Source organism: Arvicanthis niloticus, unplaced genomic scaffold, assembly GCF_011762505.2.
Source record: "Arvicanthis niloticus isolate mArvNil1 unplaced genomic scaffold, mArvNil1.pat.X pat_scaffold_477_arrow_ctg1, whole genome shotgun sequence".
In the NCBI taxonomy this organism is placed as follows: Eukaryota; Metazoa; Chordata; class Mammalia; order Rodentia; family Muridae; genus Arvicanthis; species Arvicanthis niloticus.
Genome location: NW_023046111.1, coordinates 36,244 through 59,603, shown reverse-complemented (window position 1 = coordinate 59,603; position 23,360 = coordinate 36,244). Strand labels below are relative to the sequence as shown.

Sequence of the window (23,360 nt, the reverse complement as noted above, 5' to 3'; positions counted from 1 at the left end):
TGCTCACCAGTAAGCATCGTTGCAGAAAGTGTGTGTGGTGTGTTTTGATGAGGGTCATATGTCTGTCTTCCAGTATCAGGGCAAAGCCTGCATCTCTGCAGCCTGCGCAGAGCTTCCCAGTGGCCAAGGGGAGGCCCCACCATGGTGGCTGGACATAGTATCCACCCATTAGCCGCTTTCTGTGGGTTTCTGTTATGACCATACCACTGTTTCCCCAGATACCAAATGTCTCCGCCACAGTATTCTGAGGCTTCCAAGTAGCAGTAGTACAAAGCCCTCTCTTCCCTGTTGTCGGTGCCCAGCAAACAGCCCACAACGATGCTTTGGGCATCCCAGCAAGGTGCCAAAGGGCTGAGTGACTGGAGCCATGCGGAAGGATTACAGTCACGTGGCATGCCGCCTTTGTTCAGCCATGGGCAGCTGGGTCCCAGATTCTGACGTCAGTGAACAAGAGTCTTGTGTGTGTTGGGGGGAGGGCTAGCACTAAGTAGTAAACACTCCCCAGAGGCAGCTGGCCATGAACGAGGAGCCTGAATCGGGAGGTGATACCTTGTGTCCTCATCCACCCATGTCCCACTAGTGAGGGCGGTGGGGTCTTCACGGAGGCCCAGTTTCTCCCAACACTCACAGCACTCTGAGTGGCTGAACCGGTTCCCTCTATGTCTTCACGGTACTACCCCACCCCCTCTTCCTTTTCTTCCCTCGCCTGTCCCCATCTCTGTGGTCTGCCATATGAAAGCTGCCTTCCAGGATAGACATTTAGCAAAGAGAGCCTCCCATGGTGGCCTTGGCACAGGCAGGAGAGGTACAGCTTCAAGGTCACTGTGTCTGTCACCAAAGGTTGCCGTGTCAATGGAGCCTGCATGGCTTGGAGTTTTAACCAAATTCTGCCGACTAGACTGAAAGGACCCCTCCAGATGACCCTAGATTATAGCCTCAGTTCTAAGAAGGACAAGGGCAGAGTAAGCTGTTGCTCTATTTCCAATGGCTATCTGAGGGCTATTGGTAATAGACACGAGGACCCCGGGTGCGCGCTCTCTGAAGACAGACGGCAATTATGCTGAATCATCGATCTCTCCCTCTCCGCGCTCGCCTGCAGATGTCAGCCATAGAAACCATGACGGAGAAGCTGGAGAGCTTTGCAGCCATGAAGGCCGACTCAGGCAGCTCCCTGCAGCCCCTGCCTCACCACCCCTTCAACTTCCGCTCCCCACCCCCAACGCTCTCGGATCCCATCCTCAGGAAGGGCAAGGAGAGATACACGTGCAGGTGAAGCACCGAGGGACCCTTGGGGAGCGGGGGGAGTGGGAAGGGGACCCCACACACCTGTGGCTGTGAACCTGCTTCTAGAAAAGCCCAGAGCTGCAGTCGTGCTGAAGCAGGGTGAGCGTACAGGCGCGCTGCCTGAGGCTCCACTTGCGCATGCGTGATCTGGGTAGGCTTCTTATGCTGTGTTATCTGGGCCCAACATGAAGCTTAGCGGAGTTCAGAGACCAGAGAACGGCTGCTCAGTATCAGCCACAGTACTAGGAAGGATTGTGAGCCCAGTGCTGCAGCCGTTGCTCACGGTGTCGGGAGGACTTGCTCCTAGGCTGCCTTGCTGATCTCAACCACTATGGCCCCCAGACAGAGGTCATGATACCGGCCCCTCTGCTCTGTGCTTTGCGAGATATCTGGGCTCAGGGCAACGAGGAGATGGTAAGGATGCTGGCGAGGCCTTTGAGCTGAGCTCCGGATGAACAGAAATCTGGAAAGGGACAGTGTGGACCACCCTAACACCTCTCCTACCTCTCTTCCTTCTGCCCCAGGTACTGTGGCAAGATCTTCCCCAGATCTGCGAATCTCACAAGACATCTGAGGACACACACCGGGGAGCAGCCATACAGGTAGGAACCACTTTGTGTTGGTATCACAGGGCTTTCCCTTACTAGCTTCCGGGCCTGTCTCCTGTAGCCAAAGAATCAACCAGGACAGGCAATCAAAGTCAGGGAAGGATTTGACTTGAAGCTGGAGTCGCCACAGGTTTCTGGGAGAACCTTAGCTAACCAGCCCCCATCCAATCCTGTCTGTGTCATGATGACCATTAGCCACCTTGTCCCCAAGTATGAGCTCGGAACAAATATGGGGTGTCCTTGATTCCCTACGGTAGCCCTGAGTGGGAGACTATACATGTGTTGCCAAGTAAAGAGTCACCTACACAGTCTCTTGGGATGTCATTGAGTGGCATGGAGCAGCCTCCCAGGGGATCTTACTATCCCTTCATCAAAAACATAGGGGCTACACATGTCCTGAAATTCTTCGAGGGTTGGCACCAACGGCCTCTTCTGCCTATTCTTCTGGCCCAGGGTCCTTGTCCTCTTTGTCCTTGAGCTTTTGTTTTTGCACAAGAAGGTCTGAGGAGGACGCCTTTTCTTGCCCCGTGCTCCCCGTCAGGGAGTAGGCCTTTTGAAACCGAACTTAGGCAATTGTCACCCTGCGACAAACAGGGAAATGGCTACTTCTCTGCCAGGACCAGTTTAGCAACACATTCTGGGGTGTGTCTGGCTGGCTAGGTCTTTGGGAAAGAAAGAGTCTGGCTTGCTTTTAGACGGATGACATTAGACGCCCTTACTGTGCCCACGCATACTTGTGCCACCAGGAAGTAGCCACGTGACGATAAAGCCCTGAAGACTCATCTGTGTGCCCCTCCCTGTGGCAGGGACCCCACGTGGCTGTGTGCGTGGTGTGATCCCCTAGCCCCACTTGGGTACCCAGAGCATCCCTGGTGGCCACCAGCCCACATCTGCCCTAGCAAATGACTGTTCTTTCTGGTTCTGTGTCCCATGCTCCCCTGCCGTCCCTGACATGCAGCCCCCCTTGTCTGCTCTCCGAAAATAGTGACTTACAACTTAACAAAGGCAAGCAACAGAAAGATTTATTTGGTCTGGTCCTCGCCCAGAAACGAGCCCTGTGTTTTTTTCTGTAATGAGAGCCGACTCCTGGACAGCGTGTCGCGCTAAGAGCCCCCAGAGGGTAGGGGCCGTGTTTATAGAAGAATTTAATTATCATTGATTTCTTTTGCTCCCTCCAATCTGAGAGTTTCGACTTTGGTAACAATAATTGCTTTGCAAGTTTGTGTTGCAAATCCTGGCTTTATCTGGCTCGAGGCAGGCCTTCGCCATGGGGTTTAAAGCGTGCAGCATGCCTCTTGATCCTGGAAGGGACTTTGCTTAGTCTTTCTTTGATAACTGGAAAGAGTTTAAGTTGGAACTGGAGAATGTATAGCCCAATCTAGGAATCCACTGCACAGGGCCTGGCAAGGATGCTTGATCCCTACCTAGGTATGCTGCCCACCTTAGTGTCACATGCTCATGTGTGTGCACAAGAGGATGTATGTACCCTGCAGAGGCTGGGACCCTCCAAAAGACAGATGAAGAGGGTTAAGTTACCTTGAGTTATCAGGAAGCCGTTGGAAGTTTCAGTTTCCCACATGTCCCTGTGTCCTGACACGGGGCAGCCTCTGCTTTTCCTACACATTCTAGACAGGGAACAGTCCTTAGCATGCAACTTCTCCTGGCTTTGACGTCTTCACCTGGAGTTGGAAAAAACCTACCTAAAGACACTCTTAAGTCCTAAAACTCCAGCACGTGAGTTTTACAGAACTTAGATTGCAGAGGCAGAAAGACCTGACCAGCTACAGCTGGGGAAGACGGCCTTGCAAACATGAAACCTGCACTCACATCCCCACACCCACATAAAAGCTGAGCAAGGCCTTATGTCCCTGGGATTCCAGTGCCAGGTCAGCTGAGACAGGAGGATCCCTGGAACTCTCTGGCTAGTTTGTCTAGCCAAATCGCTGTACTCTGGGCCCAATGAGAGACCATCAAAAACAAAGGAGAAAAAAAGCAATAATGGAAGACACTCTGTCAGCCTCTGGCCTCCACACAAATGTGCACATCCATGCCTACGTAGCATCACGCACACACGGGCACATAGCACAGGAATGCATACACACATGCACATATGCATGCATGCATGCACACACACACATAAAAATTTTTAGTTAAGATTTTTAAATTGAAAAATTAAGAATTGAAAATGAAAGGGCTGTAGCCCCGGGACACCTCCTTCCAACTTTGATGTAGAGGTTCTTCTGGCTGCTGGGTGTAGCCTGCATCATGCCGGCCTTCCAGGACCAACCTGGAGCTCCTGCTCAGGCCTGTGACTCCTGCTTTGTGGACACACACCTCCCGTCTGCTCCCCAGCTTCTGCTCTGTGTTTTGTATTAAGAAAGCCGACTTGGTGTCCAGCGGTGGCTCCTGCAAGACTCCTCCGTGGTCGTTTTTATTCTTAGAACATCTTAAATTCTCTTCTTTCCTTATCTGTCCTAAAATGATGGCGCAGTGGTGGTTGGCTGTGGCCCTCCTGTATCTCAAGATGCTGCTCAGCCCAGGGTCTGAGAGGCCTGGTTTCACCCTCTCTCGCCCTGTGCATCCCTCACTCCTCTGGAACGGCCACAGGCATGGTCCCAGCAAGGCTCTCTGCTAGGCTGCCTGTGCCCTCTCCTCTCTGCAAGCACAATGGTGTGTTGCTTTATGCCGTGCAGCTGTAAATTTCCCTAGCCGCCTGTCAGCTTATTCACAGTGCGGAGCCCAGCTGCTGGGCGAACTCTGCTCCCTCACAGCCCTGGGGCTCTCTGCTCCCCTAAATTTCAAGTGGACGTCTCTGCTTGGGCCATTTATTTAGATTAGAACAAGGAGAGGCTAAATTCAGCACCCTGCAAGCAGAGCTCCATGCAAGCCTCTGCCCTCCAACCTCCCTCCTCATCTCAGCATCTCCATGCTTAGGAGTCTGTGCCAGAGCTGCTGCATAGGAAGGGGGCTGGCAGAGGGTCTCTGCATTTCCTGACGAATCAAAAAAAAAAGAAAAAAAACTATATGAACATGCTTCCCATGGACAGGCAGACAAGACCAGGGCTGGCTGGGTGTGACCTATGGCATCTGCTGTTGAGTGAACTCCTAGTCCCGTGGGCAGCTTAGTTACTCCACAGAGACAAATCAAGTTTTCTTTTCCTGAGCAATCATCCCCCTAAAAGCAGGAAGGGCTGGGCCTGGCCCCATCAAGGTGTCGCTATGTTTTAGGGTGTGTGGGGAGAGCAGGTGAGAGGTGAAATTCCTTCTGAAATGTCAGCATCCACCGGGGGCTGCAGAGCAGGCAGGTCTGAGGTCTGTTATTGCTCAGGCTATGAGGACCAACAGTCTTACATCCGGGCATATTTTGCAGGTGGTCATGTGAGTCAGGTTGCGTCTCCGGCTGTGAGAAGAAAGACTGTTTCCAAGGAGTGGCCCTAGAGGCCACTCAGAACTCCCTGAGATAGAGGCCCAGAGCCGTGATTAAAGAGACTGGAGAGGCAGTTAAAAGCATAGAAGGAGCAGGGGGAGCCTGGCCTCAGACAAGGCTGGAGGCTGCAGGACTTGACTGAAGAAGGGAACCATAAGCGGGCAAAACAAGAGTTCAAGGTTGAAAGGTCACACGTGGCCATGCCTGAAGGAACAGCCTGTGCAGAAGGAAGGGCCCCTCTCAGAGCAGCATCCCCGTTCTCTAGGGCCTTAGACTCTCTCAATTTTAACGGGCATCCAGGGACCAGAAGACTCACAGGCTCTGAGAGTCCAAGGGCAAAGTTAATAACTGCAGTCCTGAGGGTTCTAAACTCAACAGGAATAGAAACACAGTCAGATACCTTGGGCAGAAGCCCACACAGACCTCCAGTGCCCATCTAGAGCCTGGCCCCTCCTGTACTGGAGAGCACTATGCTATACAAGCCGTTTTGACACAGCACCTGCTGGCTGTGCCCCTGGTGTCCTCAGGCACGTCCACAGCCATATGACAAAAGCTCGTGACCAGTGTGCTCCTCTGGAGCCTGCCACCAGCCCAAATTGCAGTGGGGTAGAGTCCATAGGAATTCAAGGGTTGCTGTATTTAGAACAATCACACATCCATGTGGGTGAAAAAAAAGCCCCCCATCTTTGCCCTCTCTGAGGCTGATAGCACAGGCTCTGGCCCCAGAGAGGAAGGCAGCCTGCCTCACGGCACTGGCGCGGGAAATCTCGTGTAGTGCGTTGTCACCTAGTAGGACTCATTTCCCAAATATGAAAGTGTACGGTCACATAAACGCGGTTCAAGTGTCGTGTGCCTCAGGAGATCCACATAAGCACCCAAATGCATTCTGATGGCTGTTTTACATATACGTGTTTATATGCCTGAGCACACACATGCACTGGTACACATACACTGCATATATACACACATATGCAGGAAAAACACCACGGAGTTAGCATTCCTGCTGCAGGGGGTGTCTGTGTGTACACGCCCTCAGGGAAGCCCTGTCAGCCACCCCGCAGCCCAGACTCCCACAATGCATAGCATGCTCCTTTCCCAGGCGTCTCACGTGTGCTGCGGAGCCTGGAAGGTCCCTTCTTAAATCACTCTCTGTTCTTTGTTTCTGGTTTGGTTTCTTTACTATGGGTATTGCTTGGGCCCTGTTATAAAACTGGAGGAGAGTGGGCCTCTGTTCTCAGCTGTGAGGGCCATCGAGGCCACAACTGGAGGGCAGCCACACAGCAGAGTATCGCTCACTCCCCACAGCTTCTAACTGCGCCATGCTGTCTGGTACAACGGTTTCCCAAGTGCTTGGTCAACCTAGTGGGGCCATGGCAGGCAATACTATGAGCACATAGGAGCTGGTAGTAACTTGACAGGTCCAATATGGCTACTAGCTGGCCACAGACCCCAGGTCCCCCACCTGACCTTCAGGGTTACTAAGAGCATTAGATAGCCACCCTGAGTCCCCAAGTGAGGTGGAGCTGGCCCAGGATCTTCAGTCAGAAGAAGAAGGCTGCTTTGCCATCTCAGGGTAACTAGCCAGAACAGCTTTCTGCATCTCTTGGTGGCTCAAGGCTGCCCTCTTGAGGCTGAATAAAGAATGTCATCTCGCGCTGTATCTCAGCATCTTACTCTGTCCACTGTAATGTTAGGAATACTTTAGGAACAGAAAACCCTAGGACACGGCTGAACTCTCCAGCTGGGTAGTCAGGTGGCTTCGGGGACTCCACAGTGGACACAGCTGCTGTGGTGATAGAGGTCAAGTCCTCTCCCACCGCACGTGATCTCCTCTCCTCTGAGGCAAGGCGCACCTGTTTTCCAGGTGCAAGTACTGTGACCGGTCATTCAGCATCTCCTCCAACCTCCAGCGGCACGTGAGGAACATCCACAACAAAGAGAAGCCGTTCAAGTGCCACCTGTGCAACCGCTGCTTCGGGCAGCAGACCAACCTAGACCGGCACCTGAAGAAGCACGAACACGAAGGTGCACCAGGTTGGTGGGATGTGGGGCGTGACAGAGGAGGGGTGTAGTGGGAGAGGGGCGTGGCGGAAGAGAGGTGAGGTGGGAGAGGGGCGTGGCGGAAGAGAGGTGAAGTAGGAGGGGGTGTGGTAGAAGAGGGGCGTGGTGGAGGAGGGGCAAGGGAAGAGGCCTGGCAAGGAAGGGCAGTATCACCCCTCAAAGAACTCTCTAAGAAACAGTTCCCTGAGATCACTCCAAGTGCACATTGGCACTAAGGGCTGGATGCCCCCAAGAATGTCCTTGACACTCAGCCCATCCACAGTGAGCCAGCACTCCGGGGTGCTCACGAACCACCTGGGCACCAGCGCCTCCTCCCCCACCTCCGAGTCGGACAACCATGCACTTTTAGATGAGAAGGAAGATTCCTACTTCTCCGAGATCCGAAACTTCATTGCCAACAGCGAGATGAACCAGTCGTCCACTCGAATGGACAAACGGTAAGGAAAACAAGCCAGCACCGGCAGGTCTAGACTCAGCTACTCCAATGGTCTTGCCCAAGAGGCATGCATCTCCACCCCTGGATGGTACTAGGTCCCATTTGGAGAAGGTCCCAGGCTCTATTGCTAGAAACAAGAAGAGTCCGTTTCTCCCCCCCCCACCAACCTCCACACGCACATCTGCAGCAGCTTTTCCACCGAGGGAGAGGGAGACAGACAGAGATACAGGCAGAGAGACAGAGAGACAGAGAGAGAGGAATTCAGCCAGGCTACAGAGGTGTTCTCTGACACCTCACATCCAAACTTCAGTGTGTCCTTTACACGGGGACTCTCCCTTCTGCAAGGATACTTCTATATCCCAGGAAAGGAAACTGATCAGAGAAGTCACTGAGATAGAAACCTTCTCTAAATCCTAAGAGACTTCAAGAAGGGTCTCCAGTTTTGAAGAGGACCAGAAAATCACAGATGTGACATGACTTGCTGACTCAAAACTGCCCTAGAACCTAGAACCAGGATCCAGCCCTTATTGCATGAGCCATCATAAGCCACAGCTCTGTGCCACCAAGGCCTAGCTTGCTCTCATCCACTTTGAGGAATGAGGGAGGGTTCTCCAGAGATGTGTTCCCTCAGGGACCTGTCTACACCTCTCTTGTCTCTGGTGCTTTGGGGAAACTGAAGACCACACCAGTCCACATGATTAGTGATGATATCTTGAACTCTGTTTCTGCTCACAAGTCTGTGGTCTTACTGTGGGTCCCTGATTGCACATCAGGGCCCAGGCTACAGCCCACCAAGTACCCTGACATACATCCTGGCTTTAGACACAATGTTCTGAAAGGAACCAGGCCCTGACCCTCTAGATGCAGTGTCTGAGAGCCACCTCTTGTTCAGCAGTTTGATGTTCTTCCTGTCAGAGGAGGCTGTTTGTGAGAAGGTGCCTCCGCAGCAGGCCTTCCCTGACCCCTCAGAGAGCTAAAGAACATGGCCCTGTTGTTCAAGACAAGCTCAAAGGGTAGCTTCCTCAGACCCCAAAGCAGAACCACTTAAAGAACCATGAAGACTCGTCCTTGCCAGGGTGGACAGGACCCAGTATTCATGGGCTTCCAGGGCCCTGGGCACCCTGAAGACTGCAAGACACCCCCCATATTCTGAGCCATGGTAGTAGGCCAGAGGACCTTCCACATGCCCAGCAGAACAGGAGGTGTTTGTGGAAGGAAAAGGAGAGGCTGCCCCTCATCCTCGCAACCCTAACCATATCATGGATGCTCTGACAGAGCTCCTGAATCTCCTCCCTCATATTCAACGCTGATGATAACATAGGTGGACCAAGACAGGGCCAACCCCTCCCAAACCCAGCCCATTTTGTTGAAGTGTCATCTCCAAGGACAAGCCAGCTTTGTCCTGAGAGCTGAGGGACCAAAGGGAGGCTCCCCTTGTCACCGCTGCTGTAAGAGCGAGCGTGTGTGAGGTTGCCGTTACTTGGCAGTCTGGTGGGGAGAACAGCAGACTCAGCTGGGGCTGGTACCCACATTCTCTGGGTCTTTCTCTATTGAGTCCCTCCCTTAGTGATCAGTGAGAACCCAGTGCCTGCCAAGACAACCCAAAGGATTATCCATGTGCTGAACTTGTGTCTCCAAGGATCACAGGTGAAATCTAACCCCATTCCTCAGATGGTAACCTGGGACAGAGTCTCCCTAGGTGTCAGAGTTACAGCAAAGTCCTACTGGATTTTGGTGGGGATAGTTCCACATGCAACACACACACACACACACACACACACACACACACACACACACACACACGAGGAGATACAGGTGGAGTCACATGTTGACCAAGGACTGTAGGAGACACCAGATCTTCCCTCAGAACCCCCAGCTGTGGTGCAGCTTGACCCCTCAGCCTTTTGCTTCTCTGACTCTGGGTCTTTCCCTTCCTGCTGCTGTGAGCCATGTCAGTCAGCATGTTAGCATAGCTGCCTCTAAGGCAGCTTTCCTGTCTCCACCAGAGAAGCTGCCTTCCTACCTGAAGCTGACACCAGCCTGCCAGGGTCCCTGCTGGACAGCACATACCAGAGAGAGAACATGCAAGAAAAGAGAGCATAGTCTTTGCTTCCAAACAGCAGTTTTTCTAGCTCTGCCCAAGACCAGCCAGCAGGTGTAGCTTTACCACACCAGCTACCTGGTGAGTTTGACACCCAGGGCCAGACTGGGTTCTCTGCTCACACTTTCTCTTCCTGTCCTTGGAACTGTAGGAGCTGAATTCTCTCCCACTACCACTACAGGGTGATGGGATCCAGGCCCCAGCTAGCCTAGAGCCTTCAGTGCCAGGAGATGAATTCAACATAGTCTTGGCTGGCCCCCAACAGGTGACTAGAACCCAGGGACGTAGAGGGCCTCAAAACCTGTCAAGATTCTGCCTGTCTTGGAGGCATGGCAGGAGGACGTTTCATGGGTGGAGTCATCCTGATACTACAACAGAGTCTCCCCAGCTCAGCCCCACCTACACAACCACAGCCTTGACACCACTCAGCAAATCAGTCCACTTAGATGCCAACTTCAGTGAAAATGACCGGACCCCACTCTCCTCCAAGACCACACTGGCCAGTCAGGTCCCCAGAGCTGAGTAGAATGAAGGCCAGAGAAGAACTGGGGGCTATCCAAGAAATGGTTGTCTTTTGCTGCGTCCATTGCTGGAGTGGACCCTGCCAGGATATCACGGTCACTGGCACACAGGTTATGGTGTTTGACTTGAACATGAACCAAACTGGTTGTGTTCACTCTCGTTGGGAAGGAACCAATGCACAGAAGTCTTTCCCAAGGCCTATATAGAGAGCTCATGGTTAGGACTCCAGCTGATCTTGCAGAGGACTGAGTTTGCTTTCGAAAACCCACACCAGGCAGCTCACAATCACCCATAACTCCATCCGATTCAACACTCTCTTTTGGGATCTGTGGGCATCCACACATCTACATATAAACATATAAAAAGATAAAATCTTTTTTTAAAAAAATCTTGCCCAGAGTCTTGAATGCATGGCTCAGTTGGTAGAGTGTTTGTTTTTCAAGCATGGGGGTCTGAGTTCAAACCTCAAAATTCATGTTACCAAAAAAAAAAAAAAAAAAAAAAAAAAAAAAAAAAAAAAAATGGGGTTGGAAAGATGACTCAGCAGTTAAGAGCACTGGCTGCTCTTCCAGAGGTCCCAAGTTCAATTCCCAGCAACCACATGGAGGCTCACAACCATCTGTAATGGGATCCACTGCTCTCTTCTGGTGTGTCCAAAGACAGCGACAGTGTACTCACATATATAAAACAAATAAACCTTTTTTTTTTTTTCCCACAAGACAAGGGACAGTGGGACTCGAACCCGCGCACCACAAATAAACCTTTTTTTAAAAAAGGTTTATTTTATTTTTTATTTTTATTTTTTTAAAAAAAAAAGAATAAACATAATATAACATATACACCACATGCCCAGTGCTGGTGATGCAAGTCAGATATCCCTGGAGCTTGTTTGTCACCCAGTCTAGTAGCTAAATAAGTGAGCCCAGGCTAGTGTGAAACCCTCATCGTGGATAGTGACTGAGGAGGACACGGGTGGTTGACCTTTGACCTCAATGTATATGCATGTGATTACACTCATAGACACAGTGTGTTTGTGTGTGTGTGTGTGTGTGTGTGTGTGTGTGTGAGAGAGAGAGAGAGAGAGAGAGAGAGAGAGAGAGAGAGACAGACAAACCCTGAGGACAAAGGATCAAGGACTGAGAAAGACTCAAAGACATTAAAAGAATGTCAGACATCTGCCAAGGCTGCAGAGACCCGAGGAGCTGTTGAATTTGAGCCTGGGCTGCAAGCCCGGACCAACATTCCCTGATGCCAGCCCATCCTGGCAGTGTGTCCTGCTAGCAGCAGCAGCCTAAGCCCAGCCCTCGCTCCCCAGGTCCTGCAACCTTAGATCCTTGCAGCTGTCTGGGAGGGGCAAGCTCGGATGGGTATCACAGAGTCCTGGGCAGGATGGGACCTAGACACTTTCTCACACCAGTGTCCTAAGGGCACCTGTGTGTAGTAGCATCCAACCCCAGCACTGATACGGGACCTCTCCTCTGGAGACCACCCCTCAGGAACCCTACCCCGAAACCCATCTCTCCCTCAGGATGCCTCCATCTCTTCTAGATTTTCCTACTTTCTCTATAGCTCTCACTCCTCGGGGACTGAGTGGAAAGCTGCCTTTGGGCCTGTAACCTTCTCTTTTAGTAAACACAGATGCCAACTCGTTTTGAAGAGCCGGGAAGGCAAACAGGGAGAGCTGCCTTCAGTAAGAAGGAAGGCCCCTGAACATGACCAGTCTCTTCACCTGCCATTACAGGCCTGAGCTCCAAGACCTGGACAGTAACCCACCGTGTTCAGGCTCGGCCAGTGCAAAGCCAGAAGATGTGGAGGAGGAGGAAGAGGAGGAGCTGGAGGAAGAGGACGATGACAGCTTAGCCGGGAAGTCACAGGAGGACACAGTGTCCCCCACACCTGAGCCCCAAGGAGTCTATGAAGATGACGAGGATGAGGAGCCCAGCCTGACCATGGGCTTTGACCATTCCCGAAGGTGGGCGTGGCCACATGCCAGGGGATGGCCAGGGTGGGGGGACCTGAGTACAAGGTGACCATTCAGGAGCCACCTCTCCAACCTGGTCTCACCTCTGCCCAACAGATGCCACTGCCACAATGGCACTAGGACTCAGGAGGTGCTAGCCAGAGTTCAGGACCCTGGGTCTCTACTCCCTGTAGGGTGTCCGGAAGCTTGGTGTGGGGAAAAGGAAGGAAAGGGTGTCCGCTGCTGACCCTGACTTGGGAGTCTGGTTCTGCTGCACGGCTGTTCACATCCACTGGAGCAGCAGGGTCTAGCCTCTGGTGGGGCCATGGCCCAGCACCCATGATTTTAGAAGTTGGGCAGGCCAGAGCTACTTCTCTATGTCCTAACTGTTTACCAGTTACTTTCAGCAGTGGTTAATTCTCCCAGCATTGGAGATGCCCTGGGCTGGCTCTCTGGAGCCAGCATTTCTTCCCCAGCTCCCTGGTCCTGGGGGTGGGTAGGGCAGCCAGGACCCTTCCAAAGCTGCCCAAAGCCTCAGAAAACGGAAGCCTCCTTCTGAACCCTTTATCCCTAAGACCAGATTGCCTGCTGCCCGTGACATTTGCACGCATTCATCCTTCCTGATCTCTGCCTGTCTGCTTTCCTGCGTCTGCGTGGCTTCCCATCTAGGTGTCTGTGTTGTCGGTGTGTCTGTCTCCTTGTGCATGTGGCTCGTGGAGACCCCGTGGCATGCATGCAGGCACGGGGACCAGCCATGAAGCACCAGAGAGATGCCACCAGTGGCCAAGAGCTGACCCCAGGCCCCCTCTCCCTGGTCCTTGGCGCAGGTGTGTTGAGGAGCGAGGAGGCGGCCTGTTAGCTTTGGAGCCGACGCCGACCTTTGGGAAGGGGCTGGATCTCCGCAGAGGAGCTGAGGAAGCATTTGAAGTTAAAGATGTGCTTAATTCTACCTTAGATTCTGAGGTTTTAAAACAAACCCTGTACAGGCAGGCTAAGAACCAGGTAGGTACCCAGCAGAGCCCTCGTCCCTCCTCCCATTTCCGATTGGCTTAGACAGCAGGCAGCCACCATGCCTCCTCATCATAGGATACCAGAGCACTCTGGCTATAGCTGTCCCGTGGCTGGAGAGCATTCAGATCCGCAGTTCCCCATTCCCGCTTCATTGTCTCAAGAGACAGCCCATAGCTGTGAGCCTCCAGCAGCCTGGCAGAGCAAATGGGGCTTTAAACACAGATAAGCGTGAGCTAGCTCTCGAATCAAGAATGAGGACTGCTTTCCTGGTCTTCCCGTCCCATCCCCAGTGAAGAACACCTTCATCAGGTTCTGTTCCCTCCAGCTGCTAGGTCTGAGCCAGGATGACTCAGACTACCCTGCCTGTTTGAGGGAAAGTCTCTATCAGGCAGCCCTGGCTTCTAAGCTGGAGCTAACACAGGTCCCTTGAGGGTGCAGGCTTGTCCTGGACAGCGCTTTCTGTGTCATGTCTCAGGAACAGTGGCTGCAGGACTCCAGACCCCGTAGTTGGGACATCTAAAGGGGCTTGGCTCCGATTCCAGACTTCCCAGCACCCACCCAGGATTTTCACCCCAATTCGTCTGCATGTCTGTCTTCGTCTCTAACTAATTCTGTCCAGTGTTTGCTCAAAGGTGTAGGGGATCCATATTGGGCATCCCCAGTGCCCACCTGTAAGTCACAGACTACGCTCTACACAGCTCTCAGCCCTGACACCTCCTGCCCTGAGCCTGAGGCAGGAAGATGCCCCCCCCCATGATTGTCAGAGGCTGGCAAACACAGCAAGTTACCTTATCATTGCAACTGCTCAGAGACACTACCCACTCCGCTCCAAAAAAGTAGCCCACCACAGTCATTCAGAGTCCCCCAGGCCTCCTGCCCACTAGACAAAAGCAGTCTTGCTAGCACAGAATTAGGAGTAACTCCTGCCAATCTTCAGAATGCCCCCATAAGTAGACATCTTTTCATTAGTTTTTGCCATTCACTAGGCAGAGAAACTAAGGGTGGGGGAGGAGGTGGAGATGCAATTGCTGGGGAGCACCCCAAGAGGTCAAGAGATCCCCGTGGGCACAGAGGCCCCTAGAGGGATTAGGGTATGTCCTGGTGTCACTCTGGGCAGGAGAGGTCCCCTCTGCTCTCATGTGGAGTCTGGGCCTCTCTAGTGCTCTTGTTTCCTTTTTTCTATCTAGACTGGAAAGGGTTGGGGGTGAGGGTAGGGGGGCGGAGCTGGCCAGGCTGGGGACAGCTGGTGAGGCAAGGCTCAGACCTACCTATCTGGGATGCCCCTCACCTGTCCTGTGTGTGCTGTCCTCCCCCCCCCCCCCAGGCATATGCAATGATGCTGTCCCTCTCTGAAGACACCCCTCTCCACGCCCCCTCCCAGAGCTCACTGGATGCTTGGTTGAACATCACAGGACCCTCGTCAGAGTCCGGAGCCTTTAACCCCATCAATCACCTCTGAGGTCCTGGAGGCCCCAGGGCCAGAGTCCAAAGCCAGGGTACCAGCTGCGGGAGATGGAGAAGGGGCCAGGGAGCAGCCCCTGACACCTTCACTTTGCCTCGACTCTGCTTCCGACCCCAGCCGCCATGGCTCAAGTCCAGCTTCTTCAGTGAAACTCAAACCCCGAAGGTCCCTGGAGTAGCCGCTGACCTTCGTCACCTCTCAGAACTGGCCTCAAGGACGTGATCTGAAGTGGGTGCAGTGCACGGCCACCCAGGAGCTGCTCACAGGAGCTGTGGATCAGAAAACTCATGGGCAAGGGTGGGGTTTCCATCCCATCGGGAGCCGGTTGGCCGCATCTGGGCAACTGCGTGGTATGGGAGAGAAGATCAGAAAGACGAGTACAAGTGCTGTGGAGAGAGACCTTTCAAATGATTTTTATAATGAGAATCACATGATTAACCCTTTTGGTAATCTTACTGACTATAGAGTCTATTTAAGCATGTGGGTTTTTAAAAAATAGTATTTTTTAAAAATCAAAAAAAAATGACTTGCAAAATGTTTTTTAAAAGTAATTTTGCATTGCTTTGGAATTTCAGCATATTGGCAAACCCATACCTGCCGGGGACATCGAGCACGACTCAGGTGTGCCCTTTATAATGTAGATAATGGAGAATTTTTTTTTCTGTCTCCAACCTGTTTGTACAAGCCAAGGTGATGCCAGTGTGCCCGACACAGGATAAGGGGCATGAAGCCGCTCAGTTAAATAAGATGCTGACACAAGAAGTCTTGGACATGGTGCCTGGCTGCAGGTTTGCGGAGGCCAGGACAGAGAGGTTGCCTTGCCCTATGTGGTCTTCAGAGGAATCCACAGGTCCTACCCAAGACCCCCCCCAATTGTATGGGGAAGTCGGGAGCCAGTGGCTCAGGTCTTCCATGCTGGACACCTAAGGGTCTTTTCCATTTCAGCAGCTCCAGTGCTGGCCTTGACTGCTGCTCTTCTGAAGGCCGGGCTCTGGGCCATATCGAGGCCTCCAGCCTTCTACCCTCCCTAACCCTGGCAGTCTGATGCCCTCCCCATGGCCACTGAGTGTGGGAGGCCTGCCCACCTACTCCCCCACCAGGACACCAAGCACTACTCGTGCCTAAGACTCCAGATCAACCACGCAGCCGCCACTCCTGCCCTTTGTGTGGGTTCCTGGTGAGGTGAGGTCAGGAACAGGAGGAAGATCCAGGGGGCCTGCCACAGCAAAGAACAGAGACAGTACAGACCCCAGGACCGGATGCCTCACTCCCTTGGGATGGTCAAGGACGTGTCTACTTCTCTGCTTGGATGGGCTTTAAATTATCCCATAGGGGCCAATTTCAAATAATTTCTTTCCCTGATAGAATTTACCTTAATCTGTATATAACTTGTAATTTTTTTCTAATTAATTTCTTTCCTTATTTTATTTCTTCCTTAACAGTATTTTTGGCATTGGACAACTTATTCTGAAGAAATGATGTTAATATAAGTACGTAGTGAAGGACCAAAACCGTGTGATAAGATTGCGTGCTGTGTGATCGGTACCCAGGGAGTGGGGCGGTTGTTAATGTGCCAAATACCCCTGCGTCCCTCCCTCCAGGAGTTCCGTGGTCACCGCTGCCCACTTACCAGACAATCATATAATTTTGTTAAATTTGAGTTTCAGTTACATTTTAAGAAGACAAGTGTTCTATTTATTTTATTGTTTGGAAGGAGGGGAGAAAAGTATCCCAACAAGGTAAGAGGGGACAGAAACCGCCTGGTTTGTCATTTAAAACCATGAGAGATTGTGTCGGCGTCGGCAAGCACAGTGCATGCGTGTCAAGCCTTGGTTCTGTCCGTGATCCCCTCTGGGAGCAACTTGAACATCCAAGCACAGATGTTTTATACTCACTGGGGCTGTTCTGGAGCAAAGACAGTCATCTTTGCTGATGCTAAGTGGTCCAGGCTATGCTGAGATCTGTGACAAGGATATCCCTGAAGACACCATTCCCCTGCAGGTTGCGGTGAATCTCAGTGACAGAATAGTCCTGTGCCGTGCTCAGAAGCACACTCACGTGTGCTAACTGGACAGCCCGAGGCGGCAGGGACACTGCAGAGGAACCTGCCGTGGTCCTGTGGTAAGGATTTGTAGGCCTAACTGCTTATGTTTCTCGTGAGTTCCTGACATCCTCTCCACGGCGGGCTGCGCCTCAGCTTAACAATTCGAGTTTGCTGTAGGCGGGAGCTAGGTGGGATCCCTGTGTAAGTCCAACCTCAGATACACATGCCCTGCTTTTGTAAACCCCAAATTATATGCTTTCTTCTCAGAAAGAGCAAGGTGTGTGCCTTTTTTTCTGCGATGTGACTCTTTCTCCAGTATGGGGAGTCTATCTGAATGGGGACCTCTGTGGACCTTTTTGACAGCAGCTGAAGGCTCCCTTCTCATCCTCTGGCACTCCCAACCCTAACCCAAGTCCCAGCTGTGCTGAGGCATATGCTTTGCCTCCCTGTGAAGTGATGATTCCAACCTCAGGTTCTCGTGGACAGTCATCCCCTTGGGCCCAGCACTTGGAATTTGAAGGACTCTGTCCTTGCTTGCCATCACCCCCCACCCCACCCCCGACAAAGACAGTACTTGATTCTCTGCACTGAGTTCCTGACTTTCTGCCTTGCCCCCAAACCAGTGAGCTTTGCCCACCTGGCATCTCTGCAGTCTTAACAGTGCCCAACTGGTTCAAGCAAGCATCAGGTACAGGAGACCCTCTCAGGGTCAGGAAGCTGGATCAGGTTGAGTTCAAAGGCCTTGGCCACTGGAGAACCAAGCCAAAATGGCTTTCTTGCCTGTTGGCCAGGCAGTACAGAAAGCCGGGGCAGGTCTCCAACCACAGTTGTTTCCCAATGATACGTTGTTTGCACTTGCCTCCTCAAATGGAAATTCATAAGGAGGCCTCCTAGCTTGCATTCCCTCCAGCCCGGGGCAAGGCCACACTTAGGCCCTGTCATTGCTGCCACACCTAGAATCAGGTAGGAAACACAGGGCTTCACTGTCCTGAGGGAAGGTGGATCCTGCATGAGTAAGACCCTGTGCAAACCTAGGGTGTAAGTCTCAATAACGGGAGAGCACAACGTGGCCAAACCTGCTCAGCCTGTGGGGTCTTACTCTCCACGGCCAGAAGAGCAGGTGATCTGCCTAGACCCAGATTGATCTAACCCCCTGCCTCCCAGTCCAGACTCAGAGCTCTTGGCTTCCTCTGCTTCATCCGCCTCCCCAGTGAGTGTTTGTGACAAACACTTGCTTAAATACATATCACGTGTTTTAGACGCGAAGCTCAAAGCACTGGATCATGGTCCCTGTCCCTGCCCAAGTGACTGAGACCTACTGAGCTGTTCACTGTGCTGTTCAAGGTAGGGAAGAGAAGGTCTCCCATGCTGTTGCAGGGACAGGAGGGTGGGAGGCCTGGGACAGGACAGTGTTCCCTCCTGTGGGTGGACACTAGGACACTCCTATCTGCGGAGATCAGCCGGGTATTGAAAGCCATGAAGACTGTCCCTAGCCCTGAGCGATACTGTGACAAGACATTCTTGAATTCTCCCCAGACAAGGTCACTTCCCCTACTGTTCCAGCCATTGTCTGTCTGTCACCAATTCACATGTCACTTCTAGGAGGGGAAAGGTTGAGTCGAGGGAGGCAGCTTGAATCTCTAGATGTGCGATCGATAGATTCCCTTGCAACTGGGGAAGTTGGGGGTTTCCTCAGTGCCCCCCAAAGCTCAGCTACTCTTTTCAGTGTGGAGGAAGCGGGGCCCTGGTGTCAGAATACATAACTTAAAGCATGTGTGTGTGTGTGTGTGTGTGTGTGTGTGTGTGTGTGTGTGTGTACTTTGAACCAATAGTATATAAATATAAATATATACATATATATATATATCCCTGACACCCTCGAGAATCTTCAACCCGTATGAGTGTTGCCATTGTTACATTCAGATCCTCAGATCCGATTCAGTTTGTTTCTGTTTCTGTTTTTTTGTTGTTGGTGGTTTGTTTGGTTTTTTTTTTTTTTCCTTTTAGGACTATATAGTGTTGAGAAAGGAATCAAATGTAAATGTCTGGTTTCCATATAATGTTAAAAAAAAAATTAAAAACCATTGGGGAGGGGGCTGGTGTCTGCCCTGCCCCTTCCTTGTAAATTACTGTTGTGTTGATAAGCTGTGCATGGCTAGTGTTTATCGGTCATTATTGTGTCTGTTTGTGAACCTCTTACGATGAGGAAAATCCCGTAGATGCACTTATTGAATATGTGATTAGGTCTAAGTCAGGGCCAGGGGGCCCAAAATCCCAACCAAAAAAAAAAAAAAAAAAAAAAAAAAATGGACCGCAGTTCCTGGTGACTATGGAGATCGCCTGGGAGAATCATCACTTGGGAAGACTCGGCTTGAGAACAGTCAAACGTGATTTTTTTTCTCCGCAGATCTCATTCTGAGGCTTATGGCAAAAGACAAATATTCTTGTGTAGAGGTTTCTGTGAGGTAAAAGCCGGGGGGGGGCCTGGCTTTGAGGTCAATGCTGTAGAATAGGACTGACTGCATACCAAATGTAATCTTTCCGATGCTACAATGAATTTATACATGAGATTGATATGCAATAAATCTGTGTGTTTTTCTAAATCTCGGTGCCTGCAAGCTTCATTAAGGGGAACCCCGGCCTCTGGAGGAGGATAGGAGGAGTGTGAACCCCCAAGCTTAGACATAGTGCAGCCGGTGTTATGCTGTCAATGCTTACTTGCTTTGTATTGTACCCAGCCGGGCCTGGCGCTGCCCCAGCAGATGCATGGGTTGAGTAAAGCCCCTGGGCCTGCTAGGAGGCAGCCTCAGCTTCCTGCAGGGGCCTGTCTGATCTCACCCAGAATGCCTCTCTTACGGAGGCCCAGGGATATCTGCCCGCAGCCCACCTCCTCCACTGTCTGATCCCCAACTTGATTCTGCTCTGGTGGAGAAGCCTTGGGATGGATAAACCTAAAAAGCTAAGTGCCAAAGGTCTGAGTGCCGCTGCCCCAAGTCTGGCCGGCTGTGGTCCACGCTCCACACTCCTGCTCCCTCTGCACCTCAGAAGGCAGGGCCTAGCTCACATCTCTGGTTAACAGTCACGCCTGCCGCCGTCCATCTCTGCCCAAGGGCTCTGGTTTTCTCCCTGGCTCTTGGCTTTTCCTTGCTACTTCCTTCTTGCCCCCTTCTCTTTTTTCTTTTCTTCCAAAGCAAGTCTGGCAGGTTTGGAGCAGCAGTGCCAAGCAGTCAATGCTTTCGATGCAGAACTGAGGTTGCAGGCCTGCCTTCTAGCAGCTACCCAGGGTGACCTTTTAAGAGAACTTGCTTAGGGCTCCTGAGAAAGCTCAGAGGCAAAGGTTGCTTGCCACGAAGCCAAACTGCCCGAGTTTGATCCCTGGGGATCCTCGGGATAGCAGGAGAGAATTGACTACCTCAAGTGTTCCTCTAAACTCCACACATATGCCACGGCATGCACACACTTATACGTGTACAAACATAAATGTTGCTTAATAAAAAGACCCTGTTTTGAGTGCCCTGAGCTAATGAAATTGACCTTTAACATGCATGACACATGGAGCTGCCCTTTGACCTCCCGCCATTCTGCCTTTTGTGTCCTTTCTCTTACCTTGTATATCCAGCTGCCTCAGCCCTCACTCCAGCCACTGGCCTTGCCTTTGGCTTTTCCTCTTCCATCAGACTGGAGTGATGGGGCACATGGGCCTCCCACCCTAACTCACCAGATCACAGTCCTTCCTCAGGTGTTACACTAATACACTGTTGTACACAAGACAGGTATCTAGAATCTAATCTAAGCTTAGAAGTACTTGCAGGTGATTGGGCCCCAAGACACAGAGGACCTCCTGACTCATAGCATCCTCTGTTCTGAAAGTGGGTCCTCCATACAGCTCTCGGTGCCTACAGCAGCCTGGATACAGACAGAGAAAGGCCACTGCACCAGTGGATGAGTGGGTGGAGGAGTGAATGATGGCAGGGGGTAAATCAATAGATGGTGGATGCAGGAATGGAATAGATGGGGCAGTAGAGGGTGGATGGATGGATGGGTGGATGGATGGATGAATGGGTAGATAAGTGGATGGGTGGATTGATGGGTGGGTGGGTGGGTAGATGGATGGATGGGTGGGTGGATGGGTGGTGGGTGGGTAGATGGGTGGGATGGGTGGGTAGATGGATAGGTGGGTAGATGGGTGGGATGGGTGGGTAGATGGGTGGGATGGGTGGGTAGATGGATAGGTAGATAGATGGGTGGGTGGGTGGGTAGATGGATGGGTGGATAGATGGGTGAGTGGGTAGATGGATGGGTGGATGGATGGGTGTATGGGTAGGTGGGTAGATGGATGGGTGGGTGGATGGGTGTATGGGTGGGTGGGTAGATGGATGGGTGGGTGGATGGGTGGATGGGTGGGTGGGTAGATGGATGGGTGGGTGGGTGGGTAGATGGATGGGTGGATAGATGGGTGGGTGGATAGATGATAGGTGGGTGGGTAGATGGATGGGTGGATGGATGGGTGGGTAGATGGGTGGATAGATGGGTGAGTGTGTAGATGGATGGGTGGATGGATGGGTGGATGGATGGGTGTATGGTTGGGTAGATGGGTGGATGGATGGGTGTGTGGGTGGGTAGATGGATGGGTGGATAAGTGGATGGGTGGGTGGATGGGTGGAGGAGTGAATGGTTTGCTCTTTGAACCATTCCTAAACAGTGATTCTGGGACTTCTGGAATTCCCAAAATCTCTCCCAGGGACCAGGACAACCTCTGGTATACATCACTAGAGTTTCCTAATCAGCAGTTCCTTGAAGCGGCCAGAAAAGAAATGGCGTAAGATCCCCGACCCAAATCTGGGGTGCCGAGCCCTTATATTTTCTTAACACCATCGAGTGGAGTGCAGTGGGCATGGGTGGTGTTAACTGTTTCAGGTTGTTTCCTTCTACCATGATTGACGAACTGCCAGTGAGATCTTAACCCTGGCTGGTCAGCTTGGAGCTTGCCCAAGATTCTGAAGCCCAGGGTGGCTTGAAATGCTCTTGGGCAGTACATTTCCGTTCAGTGTGAATCTCAAAGCTAACTGAAGGCCACACCCCCAAAAGTGCTTCTCCCAAATGGCATGACAGTGACCCACAGATCCCCCATAATGGTGCTTCCCAGAGCTCACCACACTGGGGCTCCAGTGGAGTGAAAACTGTCCCATTTAGTCCAACCTGGCAGCCTTGCTCCTCATTAGCCCTGGAGAGAGAGGAAAACTCAGTGGAATCTGAGAGGGGCCGATAATGGCTGTATTGTTGAGAGAACCCCAGAGGGAACGGGAACATGGGCTGACAGAAGATCGCTGACAAGTGGGCTTTGTCCTCTCACAGCCCAGTCCCCACATAAAAGACTGAGGAAAAAGGCCCCATTTTGGAAAGGGGGGATGGGGTATTAAGAGGAGGAAAAAAAATGTGTCAAAGAAGAATCTGTTTTCTGGGAAGAGAGGGGCTTTTCATTCCCCTTCAGCTTCCCTCTGGGCCAAGGAACTGCTGTCATTTGCAGGGAAGCTACTTTAGGGAGCCCCAAACCTTATTTCTCATGCAGCAAAAGTTTTCCTGCAAAAACTGTGTCACGCTTCGGGGTACAATAGCCAGGGCCAGGGCTGTATCTTTCTGCAGTTGAGAAAACAATGGTCTGCTGTGTAGGTTATCCAAGGGGCTCTAAGACATGAGGGGTCCCCAGCCATGAGCCTAGACTGCAGCCCTACGGGGAAAAACCTCATATCTCCCTGCCAAGCTGGACAAGGCCATTCCCAGCTCCACCTACTCCAGAGGCAAAGGGTGGAGGAGAAAGTGTTGGGAGAGGGGGCTGGAACCAGATCTCACAAACCCAAGGTGGGGTCAATGGCTCTGCAGAAGGGCTGGAGCCCCCATGACCTGGTGAAGGGAGTAAAGCCTAAGTGGGTTTTGTAGTTCCTATATTCATAACCCCCACCTCAGGAAACCAGGCGGTTATAGAAAGACAGAGAGGTGGCAGAGTGGTATCAGGGACCAGGCTTTACAATGTGAATTCTTCACCCAAAGCTCTGCAATGTAGTATACTGTGTGTGCATGACCCCAGACTCTGCAGTGCAGTGTGCTGTGTGTGCATGACCCCAAAGCTCTGCAGTGCAGTGTGCTGTGTGTGCATGACCCCAGACTCTGCAGTGCAGTGTGCTGTGTGCATGACCCCAGACTCTGCAGTGCAGTGTGCTGTGTGCATGACCCCAAAGCTCTGCAGTGCAGTGTGCTGTGTGCATGACCCCAAAGCTCTGCAGTGCAGCGTGCTCTGTGTGTGCATGACCCCAGGCTCTGCAGTGCAGTGTGCTGTGTGTGCATGACCCCAAAGCTCTGCAGTGCAGCGTGCTCTGTGTGTGCATGACCCCAGGCTCTGCAGTGCAGTGTGCTGTGTGTGCATGACCCCAGACTCTGCAGTGCAGT

The 23,360-nt window shown here is 52.0% G+C and overlaps 1 protein-coding gene across 1 annotated transcript in view; it reads left to right on the top strand.

Annotated features, from left to right (window-relative positions):
* Nucleotides 1–18,302, top strand: part of LOC117702116 (histone-lysine N-methyltransferase PRDM16-like) — a gene marked incomplete at its 5' end in the record, with an annotated part of 30,390 nt that extends 12,088 nt beyond the window's left edge. Inside the window, 7 exon segments of the mRNA XM_076706378.1 lie at nucleotides 1,100–1,269; nucleotides 1,809–1,886; nucleotides 7,184–7,353; nucleotides 7,643–7,817; nucleotides 12,181–12,411; nucleotides 13,227–13,401; nucleotides 14,735–18,302. Coding sequence (XP_076562493.1) covers nucleotides 1,100–1,269; nucleotides 1,809–1,886; nucleotides 7,184–7,353; nucleotides 7,643–7,817; nucleotides 12,181–12,411; nucleotides 13,227–13,401; nucleotides 14,735–14,869 — 1,134 coding nt within the window.
* Nucleotides 18,303–23,360: the final 5,058 nt, after the last annotated feature.